The sequence below is a fragment of the Pimephales promelas genome, chromosome 14 (genome assembly GCF_988280905.1).
Source record: "Pimephales promelas chromosome 14, fPimPro1.hap1.1, whole genome shotgun sequence".
Lineage (NCBI taxonomy): Eukaryota > Metazoa > Chordata > Actinopteri > Cypriniformes > Leuciscidae > Pimephales > Pimephales promelas.
In genome coordinates this window covers 19752795-19777112 of record NC_142782.1, presented here as the reverse complement: position 1 = coordinate 19777112, position 24318 = coordinate 19752795, and the positions used below count along the sequence as shown (strand labels likewise).

At 37.4% G+C, this 24318-nt stretch overlaps 1 protein-coding gene across 5 annotated transcripts in view; it reads right to left on the bottom strand.

The window, feature by feature from the left end:
- Positions 1 to 22589, bottom strand: part of slc20a2 (solute carrier family 20 member 2) — a 34267-nt gene extending 11678 nt beyond the window's left edge. Inside the window, exons 1-8 of one of the 5 annotated variants that reach the window (XM_039680065.2) lie at positions 22363 to 22589; positions 9481 to 10038; positions 8922 to 9062; positions 8037 to 8122; positions 6492 to 6588; positions 6150 to 6269; positions 1686 to 1895; positions 983 to 1589 (exon numbers count right to left, since the gene is read on the bottom strand). In XM_039680065.2, the coding sequence (XP_039535999.1) occupies positions 983 to 1589; positions 1686 to 1895; positions 6150 to 6269; positions 6492 to 6588; positions 8037 to 8122; positions 8922 to 9062; positions 9481 to 9769 (1550 nt within the window). In that variant the 5' untranslated portion in view covers positions 9770 to 10038; positions 22363 to 22589. Of the gene's footprint in view, positions 1 to 982; positions 1590 to 1685; positions 1896 to 6149; positions 6270 to 6491; positions 6589 to 8036; positions 8123 to 8921; positions 9063 to 9480; positions 10039 to 11054; positions 11080 to 14771; positions 15013 to 22362 lie in introns of those variants that run through there. The other 4 variants (XM_039680037.2, XM_039680027.2, XM_039680056.2 and 1 more) reach the window with 4 other exon arrangements.
- Between the last annotated feature and the right edge of the window lie 1729 nt (positions 22590 to 24318).

The following is a 24318-nucleotide window of genomic DNA, read 5'->3' as shown; positions in this document are numbered from 1 at the left end:
TTACTATGGCTCAACACTAAAAACACTCCGACGCGTTTTGGCATACAAGCCTTCGTCCGGGAGTCCAAGCCATAGTAATAAAGGCTTTTTAACTTTTCTAAAGAGAGTGCCATGTTCCTGTTTATTTATATATGTTTTTTCCTATCCAAAGAGCACCTCAAACTTCTACACTTGAGTCAAGGAAGCGCTTCTCTACAGACATTTGTTTATACACGAGAGTAGATGTTAAAACTTCATGCTGATTTGTACTCGGCTTTCGCCAAGATAAGCACAAACTAAGACGTAGCTTTACAGTAAACTATGCTTCTCCATCCATTTACGCTTCTTTATATGGTGATGTGACTCTACTTCTGTCCGGCGCGTCAGCGCACACACAACGGCTGCAACAACACCGTGATCTCTCTAATGGACCAGCACCACAACCATAGGTTGTGAGTAGGGGACATCTCTAGGGTCTTCAAGTGGGCACCTTCCATCCTCAGTGTTTTGCCGACTAACCCACGACACCTCAAGAGGGCTCGACAGTGACTCTGGCGTCCCAGAGTCACCCCCTTCTGTCCCCCACTCAAGGCTTGATGAGCATAAGAGACTACTTTGAAAAACATTAAAAATGTTAATGTTTCCAAACTTTTGACCAGTACTCTCTCTTTATAAGATGTTAACTGTTTATTAAGTTATTAAGCAGCTGAAGTTAGCCTGAACACATTGCCACATCTCACGTCTTAACAGTCTGGGTATGTGCCAAATCATCTGTAGATCCGTGAACCAGATCTGTGGCACTCAACTGAGGGCTTGTTCTCAGGACACACTAATGCTGTGGAATGTGAAAAAACTATGCAAATACAGTAGGTCTTATTCTGAACTCGCTAATCACAAAGCATACCAAAACGCAAAAATGCTGAAGTTTCTCAAAAGCATACTGAAACATAAGAAACGCCTGTCGTAGGAAAAAGAATCTGAGAGACGACATCAAGTGGCATACCTGACATCATTCCCCCCGTGCGCAAACGATCCGAAACAGGCGGTGAGGATTTGCAGGAAGTGGAAGAGCAGGTAGACTTGAGCATTGTCCTTCTCTTCCTTTTCCTCATCAATGCCGTCCTCCACACCTTCAGGAGGGGCAAGGGGCTCCCTTTTATCGGCTGCCAACTTCACATCCACATCACCTTCCTCCGCTTCAATCTCGGCCTCCGCGACCGCGTTACAGTAGCTGGAGTAGCTGTCATACCGCAATCGCTTCTTGGAATAGAAGACGGTGTCGCCCACTAACTTCTCGCTGTCCTCTGGAGGAGGGGCGCTGGACTCCGAGCGTATCAAGGGTGTCATCGGCATGCCGCAGATGGCTGCTGTGTAGCACGTGTAGCTGTTGTTGCGGCGAAGGTGGCGGTAGTTGTTGTCGGCACGCGAGGCGCTGCGCTCGTCCTCCAGGCGGCCCAGGTGGATCTTGTGTAGGAGATCCTTGTAAAGACCAGAGTCCTTGTGAACAGTGTGATAGACCTGGCCGTCGCTGCGCATGTGTCCGTCAAAGCTGAATCCCCCATTGGAAATGGGTGACTTGAGGCAGCCGTTGGTCATGGAGTTGGTACGGCCTGACATTAAAAAAAACAAACATATCAGGTCAGTGCAGGACATTTTTTTCAGATAGAACCCATTAAAAACAAAATAACACACATCCTTTTACGTACCATACACTCTGCCGTTGGGGAGAACAGTGCCTCCATTAGCCAGACTGTTCAGCTCCCCTGTGGACTCCTCGGTCAAGGGCAGCACAGCATCGTTGCTGTTTTTTGCACCTGGGAGCTCTTTAAACACGGGGGCTTCCTCTTCCTCCTCCGGAATTTTATCCAAACTCTCATCAGAGATGCGGGAAAGAGCGTGCTCTTTCTTCAGGCGACCTGTTTAGGGGGTAAAAAGTAGGAAATCAATTAAAAGAAAGGTATCAAAATTAGGTAGGGAATCTAGGGATGCACAATATATTGGTTAACGCCCAATATTTTAATGATCGTATACCTATACCATATTGGATATTTGTTTTGCATGCTCATTTCTGTAATTGTTAAATTTACATTGTAACCATCTCACACTCACTGAGATACCGTATTTTTAAATTTTAACATTTTTTTTTTAATCATCTGAAATATGCTGTAAGTAATATTTCAAAGCAACTTATATAATATGCACTTCAAGCACGCAAAACATTTAGATTTGTCCTGAAGGAGAAAGGTATGCAAGTCCAAGTTTATTTGTATAGCGGACATCCCAAACGCTGGTAGTTGCAGTTTTGCTTTAAATAAATTTGTCTAGGCTTGTAATTTATAATAAATGTTTATTAGAATGAATGTCACTTTAATTTATTTGTTTAATACTTGATACTTTTCATTCATTTTCTGTTCTGAATACTGTTAAATGTAAATGTAAATTTGTTGTGGAGTAAGGGGAATTAAAACGCATGTATAAAGTGTCTATAATGTTTGTAAAAATAAATAAATGTTCCACCAGTATTTTACATTATTTCTGAATGCTATAATAAAATGTGGATTATATTTTATCTGTGGTGTTTTTCCTCTTAATGCAATTTTAACCGGGTGTGACAGTCAGATGTGACTTAATTTACCAGAAAATATGGTAATCTTTAAAAAACAATAGTACTGGTAATCTTTTCAAATAACATTTTTTTAATACTGAACAATATAATGTACAATTTGAAAGATTTATTTTTGTTTTACTGTTTTATTTTAAATTTGCTCTATCATTCAACGGTTTGGAGTCGGCAAGATTAATATTACTACAAAAATATGAACTTAAAAAAAACTGTTTACTATTTTTAAAATATATGTAAAATATATATTCCTGAGATATCATGATCCATCAGAAATCGTTGTTGATTTGGTGCTCAAGAATCATTTGTTATAATTATAATTTTCTTCAAAACAGATTGTGATGCACAATATTTTTTTTGTGGAAATCATGATACAATTTTCAGGATTCTTTAAAAAGTGACAGTAAAGACACTTATAATGTTACAAAAGATTTATATTTCAAATAAATGGTGTTTTAAAAAAAATAATCTAACTGACCCCAAACCTTTTAATGGTAGTCTTTTTAGACAAAATCATATAGAATATTCGCTGCATTGGCCAGAATTTTAATATTGGTGCATCCCCAATCAACAGAAATGTTGTTTTCCGAACAGACGGGGAGAGGGGAGTTATTAGGCAAGCTTTGTGGAACTGGTGAAAAGCTGAAAATTAAAAGCAGCATTTACAAGATTACAGTGAGAAAAACAAGAAAGAAAACATAATCACTGATAAACATGGATAATCTGTGCGTGAAAAACTGTGATATTGGTATGATTACAAACTGGCTCTTTAAAATCGAGCAGTGACAATGAACAACAAGCACTTTATATTAGTGTCCCTCATATTTAATGCTAATTTGCTCTTTACTCATAAAACTGATCCTTCTCAAAAGGTTAATAAATCAGATCTCACATGGGACACCATGAAATAGACCCTTGATCTGAAAACAAATTCAATAAAGCATGCATCAATTCAACAAAGCGCTGATCCTTGAGTGAAAGCAGTGCTTTAACATAACATTTCATTAGTGATTCATTTCATTAAGGCACTTCTCTCAATCAAAACACGTGGGCAGCTGATCTTGCATTGAGAAAGGTACAGTGACTGCACAATGTCCGTGTGACTCATCTGAAAAAAATGGTGTTGTTTTCAAATAAACAGCTTCAGTTTATTTGCTTCTCATCAGTCGAACGCAACATGGGCCCACAAGCCAGAGCCAGCAAAAGAGAGTCTTTACATTACAGAGCGCCCCAGCAGAGCAGCAGATGTTAGGCAATTCCTTCCCCTCCTGATCTGGTGAAGATACCTCATGCTGAGTCACATCTTTGACTTTTTCCAAAGCTAGATTAGAAATAACATCTAACTTAATGGCCAGATGTCAAGTGCACAAACATGTGGAACACACAATTTCTGCAAATGTACTTAGTAATTGTCCTCAGATAATTGATTCCTAATCGGAAAAGAAATAGAGCATTTAGGACAAACGGAACAGAGACCTAACACAGACACTTTAAGTTTAGATCTTAAAGGGTTAGTTCACCCAAAAATGAAAATTCTGTCAGTATTTACTCACCCTCATGTTGTTCCAAACCTCTATGTGTTTATTTGTTCTGCTGTACACAAAGGACGATATTTGGAAGAATGTTTTAATCAAACAGATCTCATTCCCCAAGAAAGTCATTTCTTAACTTTCTTGATCTACGGATTTCAAAGGATGATGAGGGATTCTTGCATACATCTATCCTTAGAAAAGCAACAGATCGCAATACCTTACTGCATGCTAATAGTTTTCATCCCCCATGGCTCATTGACAACATACCCTTTGGACAGATCCAGAGACTAAGACGTATATGCGATTCAGATCAGGATTTCCAACATCAATCTATGGATATTCAGCAGCGTTTTCGACAAAGAGGTTATCGAACACAAACTCTCATTCAAGCTCATAATAGAGCTCAATCACTTGAAAGAAAGAACCTGCTTCAGTCTAGACCCAAAATATTGTCGACTCAAAAACCCTACTTTGTCACTAATTACAGTAAAGAGGCTATTCAGATTAAACGCATTATAAAGAAAAACTGGAACATTATTGAATGTGACCCGACTCTACGGGAAATATTCTCGGAACCACCTGGGATTAGTTTTAGGAGGGCCCCCACAATTAAAGACAAGTTAGTAAGAAGTTACCTCCCTGCTCCTAAACGTGAAATTTGGCTTCGTCAACCTAGGGGGAATTTTCCTTGTGGTAACTGTAATTATTGTGAGAATATGGTGAAATCTGATATATTTATGGATGTTTCCAGTAATAAGACTTACACTGTTAAAAGTTTCATAAATTGCAATACCACCCATGTTGTTTATCGATTAGAGTGCACTTGTGGCTGTTTTTATATAGGTCTTACTAAAAGGAGATTAAGAGACAGGGTAGCTGAGCATAGGTATGCCATCCGGACTGGAAATATGAACTATCCAATGGCCAAACACTATATAGACGCTAAACATGGAAGTGATTCGACCTTACGAGTAGTGGGCATTGAGGCTGATCGCCTTGATTCCAGAGGTGGGGACATAATAAAACGCCTTAAACAAAGGGAGACATATTGGATCTATTCTCTGAGAGCCACTAGTCATCCAGGCGTCAATGAAGATTTTGACCTTTCACCCTTTTTGTAATTATTGTGCTTTTATGGGTACAGTGTTTTTACTAGTTTTTGAATGTGATGCCATTTTCTGTTAATGTTTTTTAGAACCATATTGACTTTGACATTGGAATTGTGATGGGTAAACAGCCCATTCACATTTAATTACATTTATTACGTGTTGTGTGGGCTACACTAGATTCTTTTTGTGGTGTCACTCCTATCTTTTCCACCTCGAGCTTTGCACTTGTATGTTTTAACTTCTGACAGTAGACATGTCCCGAATAATTGCCTCTAGTGGCCAAAACTTGTGTTACAAGGGCTTGAGTGGCACACCTGGAACCAATTCAACCATAAGTATTGCTTGATTCTGTCTTTTTGTTACCAACACCCTGATGAAGGCCAGTGTGCCGATACGCGTTGGTGCTTTTTAATGGTTTAGCCCTCGATTGTTTAATAAAGGCCTTTTTCACTTTTGTAACCCTGAGTGCCTGGACTTGGATTTCTTTCCAATTTTTATGAGATCTCATTCCCCATTGACTACCTTAGTATTCCTACTATGGAAGTCAATGGGGAATGAGATCTGTTTGATTAAAACATTCTTCCAAATATCTTCCTTTGTGTTCAGCAGAACAAATAAACACATAGAGGTTTGGAACAGCATGAGGGTGAGTAAATACTGACAGAATTTTCATTTTTGGGTGAACTAACCCTTTAAAGGCCAGTTCAGATCCCTTAAGAAGCCTATGGAGGAGTGATCCAGCTCTCAGATTTAATCAAAAATATCTTAATTTGTGTTCCGAAGATGAACGAAAGTCTTACAGGGTTGGAACAACATGAGAGTGAGTAATTATTGACAGAATTTTGATATTTGGGTGAACTAACCCTTCAAAGCCACTACTCTGCGGGAGGGAAAGAGGACAGTACGTACTTGCTATTTTTCTTCTCATCCAGGGGCAAACAAAAAACCAGACCACACCGGCACATACCACAGCGCCAGCCAAGGTAATGAGGGCAATAGCCCAGACGGGGAGCATCTCCAAGCCCAGTACTGCACAAAAAAGGAAGAGAGTCACACGGTCACACACACATCTTAAAACTTTGCTGTGAGATTTATAAACAATCAAGTGAATATATTCTGAAAGAAAATGCATTTTATGTGGAAATACAATGTGGCCTCTTTAATGACACTTATTCAGTGACAACAAGCAAACTCAAGGCAGATCAAGGACGTCTCTCGGGTGAATGTGACATCATTTCAACACTGACTTACAGGGAGCTCCAGTGTACATGATGGAGAAGGTGTTGATTCCTATGGTCGAAGCGTAGAAGAGGGGCAAAGCGCGGAGACCATTGGGAACAGGGTCATCCTGTAATGGACAGATAGCAGAAAGAGCTTCAACTCAGTTTAAAGCTACACAAATGTTATGAATAAAGACAAAACATTTCCAAAGTTACATTTAACGTTCGTTTCTTTTGTTTGTACATTAAAGTCACTGTCATTCTTAAATAAAAAGTAGTTGCAATATTTTTTAGCTCCATTGTTGGTCATAATTTAAGAGTAGCACATTTAAATCAGTGTTATAGTAATATTTATATAGTATTACAGTATTAATTAATATTTTGTTCTATTTAGCAATTTTAGTACATCAGCTTAAACATATTAGTTAGTTGTCATGTCAACATCTCTAATTTTCATTTTAATTTTTTTAAATCTAATATTTATATTTTATTTTAGCTTTATTCCAATTAGTTATTCGAATCCAATTAGTTTTAGTCAACAATAACAAAACTGATTTTAATACTTTCTTAAAAGGATAGTAAACCCAGAAAACGAATATTTGATTTATTATTTAACAGGAAAAATGTCCAAGTTGCTCTTTTCCATACAATGAAGGTTGGGTTAAGCATCCAAACTACCAAAAAAAAGAAGAAGAAAATAACCTATTTCTGAGCTTTGCAGAGAAGAACATTTTGAGTTATGGCTGCACGAATCTGGATAAATTGAGAATTACTCTGATGTCTGATGCCTTTTTGTTTGAGGCTGTTTCATCCGAGTCTAATTGTACGAGACCTGACATTATTTTTCCTGAGACCTGAAGCTTTTCAGTCTGAGACACAATGACATTTTGTCCAATGACTGAAGCGTTTTAGCCTGAGCCATGATGCCTTGTCTTCATTTGTCTGAGGATGTCCTAAAATGTACACTGTTCGTGTGGGTCTATTTTCAGTGTATATTAAAAATATATATATTTTTTAAACTTAAAAACTAAGAAACTTTAAAAATATATATACATCTCTATAATTCCTCACACAAAGCAATATATATGAGTTTCGGGTGAACTGTTCCTTTAAACCACTGTACTTATGTGGCCACTGGTAAGAATGCATTTCCCAGCTCCTAACTCTTTAAGGATTAAATATTTAAGTGTTTACAGAAGCAGAGCCTACACAAGGCTAACATTTAAAAGATGAACTGCTGTCGACTGTAAAGCAGTTCCTGTGCCATCACAGATGAGCTATTGTCAAAGCCATCTAAACAGCCACAGGCACTGTTACTTGGAAATAGCTGAATGCATTTTAAACAGTAAATATAAATGAGAACTAGTGATGGACCGGTATTTAACACGGAAGGACTGGGAGAAGGCCTCTACTGCACTTTCATGTTCATGGCATGTGTGAATGAAAAGCCAAAAACACTTAAAGCTCGGTACTTTGATCCTTTCCCCCCCTTCATTTTGACAGAAATTTGTCAAAACGAGATCATTGAATTAAGGTGATGTAAGACATGTGTAATAATAGTCGACCCATAACTCACCTTGCTGAGAATTAAATATCTGATGATGAAGAAGAGCAGGCCAGACATCAGGCCAGACAGCAGAGGGGAGATGAACCATGAGGCAACTGCATTAAATAAACAGCAATTACTAAATCAATAGCTTTCCAATATAATTTATGCATTATGGAGCTAGAGGCACAAAGGCCAACATTACAGATCTCGGTTACAAGAATATTGATAGCAAAAATGGTATAATTTACTCCAGAGAAACAATACATAAGAACATGCTGTTCAAACATTTGAGGTTGTTAAGGTTTTCATGTTTATTATGAAAGAAGTTTCTTACACTCATAAAGACTCCATTTATTTGATCAATATTGTGAAATGTTATTACAATTTAAAATAGCTGTATATTCTATTTGAATATATTGTATAAATGTAATTTATTCCTGTGATGGGGTAAAGCTGAATTTTCAGCATTACTACTTAATCTTCAGTGTCACATGATCCTTCAGAAATCATTCTGTTATGCTGATTTGCTGCTCAAGAAACTTTTCTAATTATTATCAGTTGAAAACAGTTGAGCTGCATAATAGTTTCTGTGGAAACCATGATACATTTTCCAGGATTCATTGATAAATAGAAAGTTAAAAAGAAAAGTATTTTTTGATGTCATTTCATGCATCATTGCTAAAATAAAGAACTGCTTTAAAAAAATAATCGTACTAACCCTACATGTTTGAACAGTGTATCAAAGCGCAGCATTAAGTAAAAAACAGTGCACTAAAAGAGGAATTTGACAGCAGAAACAAATAGTAAAAGGCTGACCTTAAGCACTCAAAACAACAAAAACGTTTTCTGGCAATCAAATAACTACCATAGTATGACAAATAATGATTTTTTTTTTTTTTTTTTTTTTTTTACCAATTTTGACTAACTGCATCCACTGTACTCCTTTGGTGCCAATAGCAACCATCGAGAAGCCAATAGTTGATCCCACAATGCAGTGAGTTCCAGAAATGGGCAACTTCAGAAAAGAGGCAATGAGCTGCCAAGCCGCAGACCCTGAAAGAGACGGGAAAAGGAGTGGGAGGAGGAGCAGAAAAAAAGTCTTTCAGCCATATGTTCTCTTCCCTTCTGTCTTCAATACAGTCTCTGGATGGGATACTATTAAAATTGTTACAATATAGCGATTCACTGCAAACTTACATTAAAGAACTCCCAACAAGATGTTTGATTTCATTATACAACTTCTTTTAAAACATCCATGCAATGTTCTAATTTTCAGTTTTACATGTCTAGACAAAAATGTGCCCCATAAAGCTAATTTAACTCAGGCGTCAGCTAAATCACTCTATAGCAACTCACAATAATATAATCATAACTCCCATAACCTGGTAGCCTTCAAAGAATAACCAAATGCCTTGCTAAGCTTCTCCAAATGACACACTGAGGTTTCAACTTTAAACGAGTCATTACTTACCGACCATGGCGCTGACCTCTCCAGCCATCAGTACCGGCACAGTGTCATTGTATAAAGTAACATCTATAATTCCCTTCCGAATGGTTTCCCCAACTTTGGCACCAAGGAGCATGGAGCCTAGGGTCTCAAATATTGAAGCCAGGATACAGGCCTGACGTAGCGTCACCACTCCTGACCCGACAGCTGTGCCAAACGAGTTTGCCACGTCATTGGCCCCCACTGAAAATGCCAGGACGAAGGCTATAATGAAGCCAATCACGACCAACCACAGGTACGAATCTGTTTCCATCTTGGATTTTGTTCACACAAGGCTTACAAATGAATGCCAAACAACCAACTACAAAGAACTGGAGTGAGGTGCTGCACTACGAAGGAAATTCTCCTTTGCTCGTTTCTTTTTTCTTCCAACTTTCCCCAGGTTAAAAGAGTTCTTGGGGGAGAGGTACACTGCTAACTAAGCCGTTTAACCTCAGTCTGTAGAGTGCTGAGCAGTGTAGGCAGGAGAGAGCATTCCATTGTTTGGCCCTCTAAGTGTCCCGTCCACAAAGACGCCTTCAGCTGTCAAAACAAGAGATACAAGGACATCATTACAGAGTTTTCACACTTTCCTTATGGACTCCATAATGTAGCCATAAAAGACCATGGGAAATGGAATATTGGACAGGCAGGTGTTGGGGATGTCAAGGAATGTGAAAAATTAATTAATAACAGTAATAAACATGAAATAAAAATGACATGACAAACTAAAAGAAGAATGAATTAATTAAAATCTAGCCAGCCCAGAATGAACAGTAGGGGTGTTGTATCACATTCACAATATAGTCAGATTTTTATAATATCAAACATTTTGAAACCATAGACATTTCATAATTCATTTCGTCAATATCACCAGCTGATGCCATCTAAACATGCTTTACTTAAGAAGATGGTTAGGTTACTATAAACCTCAAGAATTCAACCTTTAGGACATGCATAAATACATTTTTGGAAAACTGATCCAGTGATTTCTTTCTAGTAATAGACTGAAAGGGCTAGCTAGTAAGGAACTTATGTTAGTTCCCATGGATTTAAGAAAAATATTTGTTTGGTGATTTTCCCCCCTCACAATAACGTGAGTAACAGGGCTAAATGCCGAGCGTAAATACAGAACAATTTGTGTAATAATTGATAAAAATTAAACAAGAATTGACTTGTCTTCCTGCCATGCTGTAAAAACAAATGTAGAGAATTGTTACATTGTTAGGAATAAGAGTGAAAATCTTGTGGTAACAGGGTTAATAATCAGAAATTCGTTTGACCATAATGACTTGAATATTTCAACAGATTATGACGATATTATGATGTAATTGTATGATTTCAATCGTTGGAAAGAGTCAGAAAAGTCGAGAACTTTGAAGAGAGACAGACCAAAATAACCATACAGAGATCTGGGGTGTTAAAATCAAATTAACATGAAAATGTGCTATATGTAATGAAAGTACAATATCATTTATTTAACAAAAAACGTGGGATTTCAAGGTTTAAAATAAGATAACATAGTAAAACAGTAAGAAAAAAACCACTTGAGCACTTACATTAACTGTCCACCTTACACTATGACACCAAGGGCGAAGCGTTCAGGTGTAACCAAGACACACAGTGTACGTCCATAACAGAAAGTAACAGCGCAGTAAGCACTGCAAAACAATCACTCGTGCTTCACACCTCCTCTCTGCTTCTTGGCTTCGTTTCAGGTTTGAGTCTCCCACCGAGGCGAAGCAGTACATCGAGTCGTGCTCCAGCTGCACTGTGCAACACTGCGGAGTCACAGCCCCTAATACCCGCTTACAGCCTCCTCGCTTCCTGCTTTCCCCACTCTAAGAATCTTAGTGGGTCAAATTCATTGGAAAACGGCAGGGCTGTAAAAGGGCCACTATGTGCTTGGTGAAATCTGATCAGTCTTGTTTATCGGAACGACTGATCCCATACCACAAGGGGACAGTCCAGTATTTAGAGCATCAGTCAACAGCTGATGACAGAATGGACTTTAAAGCATTACTAAGACACAGTATACGATCATGTAGTGACGTCAAAACAAACACCTGTAAAATTACACAGCGTTCTAACCACAGGCCAGACCTGCAATGCAGAGGCTGAAAAATCACTGCTCAGAACTGATACCGGAGTCAACTCAGGGGACAACGGTACATTCTTCAACTTCACTAAGCCTTGTGTTTAAAGGGAATTAAATGTAAACAGTGGGAAAGCCAGATTAATACACGCTCAAGGTATTTACTAATTGTGTGCAAGAGTCCCGTGAACGGCAACACCACACGTATCAAACATCACATGGTTGTTGACTTGGTCACAAAAGATGGTCTGTATAGTATAGCTGAAAGAATCTGGATTTTAAAAGATGAACTGATGAATTTTAAAAGATGAATCTGGACTCTTTACTAGAGTCTCTGACAAAATATGAATTGCTGCGATATATGCCGTCAACACCAAGGGGAACAGGGAATTTGAGAAAACTGTCTGAAACTGTCCTAATTTTTAAAATTCAATTTAAATCAGACCACTAACTTTACCTCTAGATAAAAATAACCTGATACAGTGCCTTCCAATGTTAAAATCGCGCTCCACAGGGCGGGAAATCGCATTCTATAAAAATTTCTAATCAGCAAATTAGAACGATTTCTAAAAGATAAAATATATTAAAATAGAAAACAATCATTTTAAATTGTAATATTTCATAATATTACTGTTTTTAATCAAATAAATGCAGCATTGATGAGCACATGAGCTTTTTTCTAAATCATATACCAACCCCAAACATTTGAATGGTATATTTTAGAGATGCACCAATACTAAATTTCTCCGCCATTACGATAATAATATCTGCCGATAGCTAGATTTTCTTGAGAATAATAATAAAAAAAAAAACGCTCCCAAATAATGCTACAAACTATACAGGGAACACTCTCATTTGGTACACTATAAGATTAGAGGTTAAAGTTAACAAGAGAGCCATTGTATTAATCTGCTATTTATTTCCAGATATAATATTTATACTCAAATTAAAGCTGAAATGTTTGTATACAGCTCAGTTACAAACTAGGCTCGGCTGCCATGGCCACCTGAACTGCCTGGTCCACCCTGGCTCCCTCCACTGCCAGATCCACCCAGGTCTGCCCACGCCACGGCCCAGGTCCGTCCACGGCACGCCGCGTCCCGTGTCCCTGTTTGTCATGTGATCCTGCCATGTGTCTGGTCATTGGATAATCGTCTCTTCATTGTTCACAGGTGGCCCTTGTCTTGTTATTAGTCTTGTGTATTTAAGCCCTCAAGTTTGCCATGCGTCTTTGTCAAGTATCAGTGGCGGGCCGTGCATTTCACACCTAGGCCTTCTGTCCTACCTGAATTAATAACTTTTAATAGTGTATCAGCGCAAAGCCGCTCTATAATTGTTTTTTTTATTTTGCACCCGCAGTTATTGGATTAACGTTAATGTGTTGAGTTCGGGAAAGGCCGGTAGAGAGAAACGAGCATGTGAGTTCTCCTGGTGCGTTTGTACCATAGGTTCTTGCGTTCAGAATCCCATTATAAGTTCAGAAACGGAGCCTCCCTTCTCTTGTCCTTCAAGGGTTACAATAGTCCCTTTTCAGACTTTACAATAGTATGAATGTTTGAAAAAAAATTAAGTTTCGATCATAAACAAGTATTGTTTCCAGTAACCTCTGTTGTGTAAGTCTATGTCCACGATTTGTTTCATGCCACGTCATGCATTGTTTTTTTGATCTTATATGTTATTTTTGAATAAACACTGCACTTGGATTCTCTCGCTACAACTTGCCTCCAGTGGATCATTACACTCATGCATACCAATTAGCAGGTCTGGATTTAAAATAGGTGCATTTTAGAACTACTAATGGTTAACACATTTTTGGAAAAATGGATGCAATGCCAAAACACTGAAACCGTCATGTGACATCAGGACAGATAAGCTGAGACAATTCGGATGAAATTAGATTCTTGTGCTGCTCTCAGATATTTGAGGTTTATTGCGTTTTAGTCCTTCAGCTCTTTAGCAATCTGTGTAACAGGTTTAGCAGTCAATTTGCTGACAGCACCTGTCAAAGCCTATTTTTCTTTCTATTGCTGAACTGAGTATTTTATGATTAGACAACCACCTTATTCAGAGATTAAACGGATATCAATAAAAATCTACATTATTATTTTCTCACAAGGTTGACCTTGTTTAAAATGCCAGAAATTTAATCAGTCTGGAAGAATACTTGCATCATTTTTTGCAAGTTTTGCAATTTTTTGAAAATTGTCATTATTTACTCACCATTTAATCATTCCTAAACTGTATGACCTTCTGCTAGTTTTGGTTAAGACTGACTTTCATTGTATGGACAAAAACAGTCACTGAGATATTTCTTAAATATCATCTTTTATGTTCCACAGAAGTCAGTCAGTCATTTAATTTTCGATTCACAAGAGGGTGATAAAATGACGACAGTATCTTCATTTTTGAGCGAACTATCCCTTTAAAGGCCCATATCTAAAGGCCCATATGCAATCTATAGATGCACAAACCCTTGTAAACCCTCTAGGCTCAATGATTCATGATGCATTCCACAGCTTTACACATTTAAAGGGATAGTTCACTTAGAAATTAAGGTTTGATATGTTTTAGCTTCCCTCAATAGCATCCAAGTGTCTTTGTTTCCAAAGTATTTTCAATTTTGATATTTTTAGGTCAAACCGTTCCTGTCTATCAGTCATATAATGGAGGTCTATGGGGTCCACCTCAAAGAGCATGCACAGAGAAGTCCAAATTAAACATGATTCAATGACTCGTAAATGTAAGTACACATTGATGGCCTAAGACATGAAACGAGCGGTTTGTGTGATAAAACGAACAGTATTTATATAGTTTTTACCTTTTGTAACCACACACAAGGTAAAACGATATAAATACTGTAAGTTTTTCAACACTATTAAACCCTGGGACTAAAAAACAAGCACTGACAGTAATCTGAATGTTAAAAGCATTCAGCTTATACTGTTAAACACAGGAAGAGAGATGTGTGGGGTTTTTTTATACATAATAAAAGCAATACAATGCACGCTAACAAGTTAGTAGTTTCTACAATGCATTCCTCTTGATGCTGTCATGTCCTCTCCAATATATGAGGTACATACAGAACCTGTTGCTTTACACACGACACAAGAAAGGAAAGAGAGTGCAGTAAAATGTGTCTGTAAAGACTGCAACACTCTAAACTCTAATCAAGTGTACTCACCTTTTGGCTACGCAGTGCTCAGAGTTTCCCCCCTTTTTTGGAAAGTGGGGTCGGAAAAAGGTTTGAAAAACGAAAGATGGACAGATTAAACATGAGGGATCATGAATGAAAGGATGGCAAAATGCTAAACTGATATGCTGACTTATGCCAATCAAACATGAACAATGAGACCGGTCAATGGATTCAGAGAAAGAAAAGATGTGCGAACGTTTTGTAAAATGTAGTACGAGGAAATGCCAGATGGAGAGTCAGAGGTGTTGCAGGACAACAGCAGTGCGACTCTCATTGAAAAACCTGTCACTGCAGTCTAGACTGCTTCTTAAAGAGAGGCAGCAGCATCACAGGCCAGCCAGCCAATCACGTGCAAGCTGAGTGGGAGCGGTAGATCTGATTGGATAACACAGCATGGCAAGAAGGAGTGACGAGGAAGATCAAGCCAATGAGAGTGAGGAGAGAGGAAGAGGGGTGGGTGATTCCCCTCTAACAGTCAGGAAAAGGCATGCAGTTGCACCAAGGACATTCAATGGTGTACACACTGAGTGTTGGCACCATAATATCTGCATTATGTCTCTCTAAAAGCATTTAGTATCAAATAAATACAAATCACCAAATGCAAAAGGAAATTTAATAAAGCACCACAGAGTTGTCTCTCCTCAAAGTAGAGCAGGATAATATAATTAAATTAAATATTTCAATTTTAAGGGATATGCAAACAAAAAATAAAACAAAAAGGAAGTCAATGGTGTGCAGGTAATTTGTGTGGGAGAAAATGTCAGGAAAACAATTCACCAAAAATATATAACAGAAAAGTACATAATATTGTCAAATAAGTAATATTATTTTGATATTATTAGTTGGACAGTAAAAAAAAAAACACAATCTAAGCTAAAAGAATAAAACAGGTTTGTTATACTCAGGGTTAGTTACCTTGCACACATTAATTTGTATTTCAGGTCCATAGGAAGGCTATTGTCCTTCAAGAAAGGGAAGACTGCATGATAAATGTTTGTGACAGTAATATTACTGATACAAATCTACTTATAGTGAACAATAAAATTGCATATGCATCCATAATCTCATTATGCAGGGCTCCCACACCTTTCGACCAATGATTTTGCATTATTTTTGCATGACATTTGCATATAGATAAACTCAACTTAAAGGGTTAGTTCACCCAAAAATGAGAATTCATTTAGCAAATATTTCGGACTGCAATATTTATTATTCAATCATTTCTCACATATGAAAATGTCAAATAGTTATAAAAATATCTGAAAAATATCTAAATATAAAACTTTTCTAGCTGAAAACTAGATAGATAGATAGATAGATAGATAGATAGATAGATAGATAGATAGATAGATAGATAGATAGATAGATAGATAGATAGATAGATAGATAGATAGATAAATAGATAGATAAATAGATAGATAAATAGATAGATAGATAGATAGATAGATAGATAGATAGATAGATAGATAGATAGATAGATAGATAGATAGATAGATAGATAGATAGATAGATAGATAGATAGATAGTTAGTCTTTGTTTCTTGCAGTGTTTGGAACAATCAGTGCTTTCAGCGTGATGATATCATTATCATGTCATGTGACCCCTCCCATTCCCAGTCCAGCTCTCTTGCTCTGAACAGTAAACACTCAGACAAAAACAAAGCCAGAACATGCCGGGCGACTAACCCTCTCCAGCACATCACACACTGCCCCGCGGCCACTGACACTTGAGGGATGTCTGTATCCCCAAGCTTATTAACTCACCCTCAGGTCATTTATCTCTCAGTCCTTAAAATAGCCAAACCTCCAAACAATCATTCATCCACTACTGAGACAGTAGCTATAGGTGATATCGCTGCAGTTATTGGAACACTCTCTCCAACAAGCACCCTCAGAAGGAGATGACAGCCTGTCAGACATTGTCATAAGCAATTCTGGGACTCGCTCTCACATCTACACAGCCCTGACTCACCGGCAGCACATCACGCAGAGACACTCTGAACAAGTCTGTGCGGTTTCGGGCATCATGGGAGATAATGTATGGGTGGTTTGCCAAAAGAAATCTGTAAACAAACAAATGACATTCACAGGATTCAATCTAACAACACCCTTCGCTTCTTTTGTTAAGATGACGAAAGAGACTTAAAATCACAGAACAGAACAGAACTGTCCATTGTGACAGATGAAATAATATTCCAATTGAGTGGCATTTTAAATTTTTCATTAGGGATGCATTCAATTTCAGCATAAAAATTCTGGCTAATACTGATACAGAAAATTCTGAACAAAAAAAAAAAAAAAAAAAAAAAAATCAAGCACACAACATTATAATGCATGTATATAAAATTATTACAATTAAATATGAATAATTTAGAGATTTGGTATTGGTAAATATTACACTTAAAAAAGTGTTAAATGTAAGCATTAATAAAAAAATTATATAATATAAGCCATATAAAAACTGCTATGGCACCAAACAGTTCATAGAGGTGAGATGATCCTTTTTTTTTTTTTTTTTTGATGCATAAACTATGTTTCAAATTAAATAAGAATAATATATATATATATATATATATATATATATATATATATATATATATATATATATATATATATTCATTAAATAGGAAATATTCCTGAAATGTTTTAATAATTATAAAATATGAATTTGATTAGGATAATATGACTAAATATTAAATTATTAAGAGGAGGTGGACAGTTATGTAAAATGAATTATGAACTGACTTACAGTAGAAAAAAAGTCCCTTCTAAAACTGAAAATCAATGATTTGTTAATCAAACCCTGATGTTTTCATTGCATTTCAGTCTGTATGAAGCTCGACAGGAATCCTGCATCAAAGAAGCAATTAAAATCAACAATAACGATCCATAATATTATGACCCCCGCACAGACATTGATGGTTTCAGGTGTGTGCAATAGCTGCTTTTACACTGATAGCAGGGTGCTCACTTCCTAAACTGACCCAAGGGTGCTGGAAATAGTCGTGACACATGAGGCCGTTCAAAGAAAAGAGCAACCAGCTGTCCGTTACATGTACATATATCATGTAATACATACAAAACACCCTCACAGGAGTCCACAACACTCCTCCTAGTGCCAAGCAGTAATTTGATATTTTTAAATGGCACTCTGCTGTCTATGTGGTGTTGGTGTGAGTAATAAGTGCTTTGGTGGATGGTTTATGGAAAATATTAGTTTAGAGGCTTCCATTCATGTTTCCCTGCTTGAAAGAGTTGGAAAGCTTAGGTGTTACGCTGTTAAAATGTCACGCAACCACGCAGCTCGCAGTGTGATAAATGTTCAATTAAGACTTGTGGATGGCTGAGAAATGCAGATGAAAAGGCATCTAATAATATAAATTAGATGCTCGTGCTACTAAATTAGTAATACTAATTTGTCATTAAAGACCCCATGACATGGCTGTGACATGTTACGAATACGAGGTGATGCATATTAAAGGGTCTGTCCTTTTCTTTTCTTTTTTACACAACCATAAACTAAAAAACATGCTACTGCAAATCATGGTAAAAACGTTCTAACGGCTCAGTGACAGAATGCCTATACAGCAACATACTAGAGATCAGCCTGTGTTTTTTTTTTTTTTTTTACCAATTCTGTCATCTCAAGACTGAGTGACTGAAAGATTCAGAGATGACAAACACATGACAGACTTGTGCACCATTTACTGACAGGTCCAAAATTTTCACCCTTTACCCTAGTGTGTGAGCGGCGCAACAGTGTCATTTGTGACTGATGCCAGTTGCTGAGAAGTGAAAGCTAGACAACGACAAGCAGCCATCTATTTCCATGGGACAAAAAGAGAAAACAAACCCTAGTCAGTTCCTAGTCAGTACACACAAAAACTTGTACATACTGGCAAAGAATAAACTCGTTTGATGTCAGAAAGGGCATGTACAGGATGTTTCCCCGCCAGGGTGGGGCTCTGTGGATTCCTCCACCGAATTTATTGGAGGGCATAAACTCAAAAACTAAACAAGAGGCAACCATGGGCATTTTAGGCATTTCATTTTGTGCTCTTGTAACAACAACCTAACTCTTAACACCACTTAACCTGGTCATACATTTAACCATGGGACTTCATTTAAAAACCAATTCACTTTCACATAGCTAAATGGAGTAAATAGAGTTCTACATACTTCAAGTCAAGTGTTTGCCATAATGTCTTATTTAGAAACATTTCAGAATGTTGCTATTTCACAAACAATGACAAACTAATGTTGTCACCTCCTCTTCTTATGTCATGTTTTGTTTTTTTGTTTTTTAAATACCCTATATGCTGGGAATTTAGCCACAATGTTCAAACAGTACCGCAACCTGTTCCAACACCTTCACAACACCATCATGTCCCTTTACAAAGAATTAGCCATTGTGTTTAAAGAGCACCTCCCAGCAGTCCCTTAGACATATCAATGACTTATTGTTCCTGCATTTCTGCAATGGGCAATGGGTAAATGGGCACTTTGCCTTCCTTTGAGAATGCCAAGCGAAGAGCCAAATGTTGTCGGGGTTACACACAAGGCTGAGCTGAGAGTACTGACATTCAAAGCTCAGAGGGAGCGTATTGTGGGAGTAGCAACAGGGAACATGGAAGATGGGTAATTCCCTCCCTGTATTGTGGAAAACTCTGCCTCGTTCCTCATTCCAAAGGTATAAATCACTATCATACTAAATCGTAGATATATTTATTATTTTTTATTAGCATCAAAAGTTATATTTGTGGCAAAGACTAAAAATAAACTAGTAATAAAATATATATAATAATATACACACACACACACACACACACAACACAACTGCACATTGTTCCACATGGGCTGGAGAAAGAGGGGACTGTATTATTCCTCTCAGAAAACGTAAATTTAGTGTATTTGTATATTTAGTCAAAGCCGCAAGGGAATGGAACTCAATCCCATCAACAATTAGAAGAAGGGATTCATATGGTTCTTTTAAGTTTCACCTTTAAAAAAAAGTGCGCACTTTCTACTCAGATCTGTCAATATTAATAAATAATCTTCTGTTTTTAGTTTTTACTTTCTTTGTAATAATTGCTCTTGGTTATTTGCTTTCTCCGGTCACCATCCCTGAGCAGTATTACTGAACAGAAATGTCACTTCAGAAGCACGTCTGTCAACTTTGCAGTGTTAATTTGGTATTAGACATTAAAAGTGTGGTAAAAAAAAAAATAATAATAATAATCATACATCCGTAAGATTTAGCTGGATTTTAACTGTTGCTGAGACCAAAAAATGGGCAAATTGGTTTGAACCTGCATGACCATTTCTTTTTAAGTTTAACAACTCAGCAAACACTTATCAGATTTAAGCCCGGATACATAAACATTAAGAGGCTGTTGCTGTCTGATTCTATCACAATGCACACATGGCACATGCTGCTGCACATGATGCTATAGGATGAAATACTGGTTTTAAAGTCTCTTCATGTGTGTAAAAAACATTTGCATGCAAGTTTATTATGACAGGAACTAATGATTGATTTTCAGGCATTAAGTGAATATTTTTGACATTCAAGTTTGTGGAGAATGTGTGATCTCAACAGAAAGTGAAATCTGTTTTGTAGGTCCATGAAGGGACAGAAATCTGATATACCACTAAATGATATCAAGCACTGTGAGAAGCATAGCACATTTGAATAGCCTACTATTTTTTTTCCTCACTCTTATTTTGATTGTTATCGGCAGATCAAGCATGGGGATCTCAATTTAAGTATGATTACAAAATGTAAAAATTGGCAGTCTGTATAATATGCGCCTCAAACACCACATGTATACGGTGCCGGGTTATTTCTATTTGATGTTTATTTTAGCAGAACTTTCTTGCCGTAAAGAAATTCGTTACATCGTGAGACCTGATATCACGCAACACTTCCTGATGCTGCAGCCGGCGGTCCACCGGCTCAAAGTTGCAAGTGTGTTGTTTTTTCCGCTCACAGGCAACAGGGAGGCGAGACGCCCAACATTCAACCCAAAAATAGTCATATAACTATTGCAATAACTCTGAAGCTACTCAGTTGAGGTAAAAAAAAAAACTGCTGCTTTAATGGGGGGTTAACATCTCCCTGTATTAAGCTTTCTTACACAAAACATGTCTTACAAATTTTAAATCAATCAAACGGATTGAAACTCGTGTCCGTGTGAAGACTGCACGCATCACAACAGAACACTGTATCCGCGCCATTGATCGCAGCGGCAACAAGCACTTTGGTCACTTGATTTCAACAGCAACATTTCAGATCGCCTCTTAACAAACGAATAAAATGAATGCTCTACTAGAGTTAACTGGAGATGTTTTATTTGTTTTTGTATTGGTATCCGTGCCGCGAGATGTTTCAATGGGGACATTTCACACCCGCAAATTACACCTATGCTCGTGTCTGATTCCTCGCTCAGTCAGTCTGCCGTTTCCTCATTCTCTGTTCCTCCGACAGTGCTTTCCAAGCTTTCTGTCACCATTTATCCCGAAAGAAGTCATATAACCATTTCATAACCATTATTGAAACTCCAAAGCTGTTCAGTTAAGCTAAAAAACTGCAGTGTCCCTTTAAACAGCGGAATTCCTAGTGAAAAACTACATTAGCCATGATTCTGCAAAGATATCTCCACCAATCAGAGAATCGAAACAGATCACAAATTGTGCCAAAAGAATGACATATAAATGTCAATGATTCTTGTGATTGTAGTGCTTTCCTTCATTGAAGTCTTATACCTAATAATAATACCTAATAATATTCATAACAACATACCACATAGTAGTCTTTTTGTGACTATTATAGCAAAATCCACTTAAAGAATCTTCGCAATAAAAATTGTTTTCATGTAAAATGCTTTTCTTAATTATTCATTATGTGGTAACCGTTTTATAAGGTCTCTCGTACCTTTTTCACCTGAATTAATTACTTAGGCTACTAACTAAGTAATTAATTACTGTAAGCAATATCACAGACTCATAGCCAATGTTAGCACAGCTGTGATTACATGTGGCAAGAGGTAATGCCTTTTCGGGTGACACTGTAACTATAAACTACATTTGTGCGCTATATTTGTTGTGGATCGTAGGGGGGAAAAATTATAGTAAGAGCTTCAACATTACAAAACGTACAACAGACAATCACTGCAGCCTATTGCTGTCTGTCTCGACACTCACTCGAAAGGCTCTTACCTGACAAGTGCGACCTCTTACAAATACATAAATTCACATTGGAACAAATCAATAAAAGCCGTGTCATTCATAAAAACGAGCACCATGCTTAATACAAAGCGGCCAATAGCATTAAATACCAGTGGAAAATCACGCAATCCCTTTAAGCACTATAGACTCGAGACAATATCACCGCGTTACAGCGCCATATGTAACTTAAGTTAGCTGCACACACGAGTAACAATGTAATAGAAGGGCATTTTTCTATTCCTGAGCGCGTGGTGCTGAAAATATTCCCCGAGTGTCGCGTGAATCTAATCCATTGACAAATTAACGTTACCAACGGTCTGACAGCGCTCAGTAACACAGCTCATTTTACTCACCAAGAAGAAAATGTAGACCTCGGGCGAGGTTTTACGTGCTTTAGTCTATGAGAACGCTTACTTTATAAAGAGAAATTCAGCGCGGAGACTCCTAAAGGCTTCCTTCAGTTGTGGCGACCATGTTTGTCCTGACTGGCTGACTGACTGTTGCTGGTGTGTGGCTGTGCATCCGGGCGCTTGGGGGATCAGGGGGCAGGAGCTTTCCGTTTACGGAGAAAAAACGAAATGAACCATGAACGTGTGGAGACGAACCAACGCAAAGTCATGTCACCTTCAGCTAAAGTATCAACCAAATGTCAGAGGATTCCAGCAAACTGGCGTTTTATTAGGTTTATTATGGGATGTTTAGATATTACCGATAGCCTATGTATCCTTGTGTGTGCACGAGCCACGAGGTCATTGCTTTTTTCTGGGAAAACCTCTAAGGAGGTTTATTATAATGTCTGAATCACGTAACGAGAGGTCGATAATGACTCTCGATTGGAATAAGATTTACACTAGGTATGAATTCTCAATTCGAAATATTGATGTTTTATGTTCCGGGCAGGTATTGTCAGGATACGTAGGATACCGTTACGTAACAACAGTCGCGCGTAGCCTACTCAACACATGCGCGCCACACGAGACTGGGAGTCCGACTCCTTTCTGCGAATCGGTTTTGTTTATGATTCGTTTAAAAAATTTAAAAAACTGTTAAAACGATTCAGCAGTTATTTTCATAGGTTATTATTATACTCGGACTAATTGCATAATCACGTGGTACCTACGTTCAACAAATACGTTTTATTAAGGGAGTTCGTTCGTTGTAATTTCAAATGATTCATCTCATATAATAAATTTAGAACCTAAATATATATTTGCATTACATTAAACAGTTTTGAAATTCGACTCTGACTCGGACTGATCATCAATCGACATGATGAGAAGTTCAGAAGAGCAACCACAAGTTCACTGAGTTCATCCTAGACAATGATTTGCATACAACATCTACAAGGTAACATTTAGGAATATAACATTATAACACTTGGTACCAGACGGCGCACCATGTCATTTTGTGCAATGGTTGCTTCAATGTGTTAATTATAGAGGACGCTTTTCTTCATTTTTGATAACTCTATATAACTATATTCTACATACTGTATGTTGGCCGTTTGCATTAAAGTTGATTGCAAAGTTTATTCTTGTATTGCCATTTATCGTTCACATGCATGGCGGTAGCCCATTTAAAAAGATCAAAAATAAAAACTGATCAAAGAAAATGTGACAAAAATGTCACACTTATATAAGAGATCATTTAAGATGCAGTTCGATAATATAAGGACTTGACCGTTTGCATAATTAAATTTAAATGGGATAGTTCACCCAAAAGGAAAATTGTGTCATCATTTACTCACCCTCAAGTTCCAAAACATGTATGAGTTCTTTCTTCTGTTCTTTCTTCTACACAAAAGAAGATATTTTGAAGAATGTTGGTAACCAGACATTGACGATATCGGAAAAACATACCGTAAAAGTCATTGGGTGCAAACTGTCTGAGAGTCAAAATATCTTATTTTGTGTTCAGCAGATTAAAACTATATAGGTTTGGTTTGGAACAACTTGAGGGTGACTAAATGATGACAGAATTATCATTTTTGGGTACTGTATCATTTTGAACTGGCGACCAAATGCCAAATTTGGTGAACAGCGCCCTCTACTGATTCATCCCGACATGCAAATGTGGATTAAGTAAAACGAGAAGTGCTCGTTAAATAAAAAAAAAAAAAATAAAAAACATTACATTGAATAATTCTCATTTCTACATACAACTAATAACATCCCTCTTGAAGCATATAACAATCTGGTTGCTAGGATTGAACAATGAGGCAGAAAACATTTGACATCCATTCAGTTCAAGATATTCCAGAGTGGGTAGTGGCTGGCAGAGCCAAACAAAGCCCTTCTATGAGAGTTCAT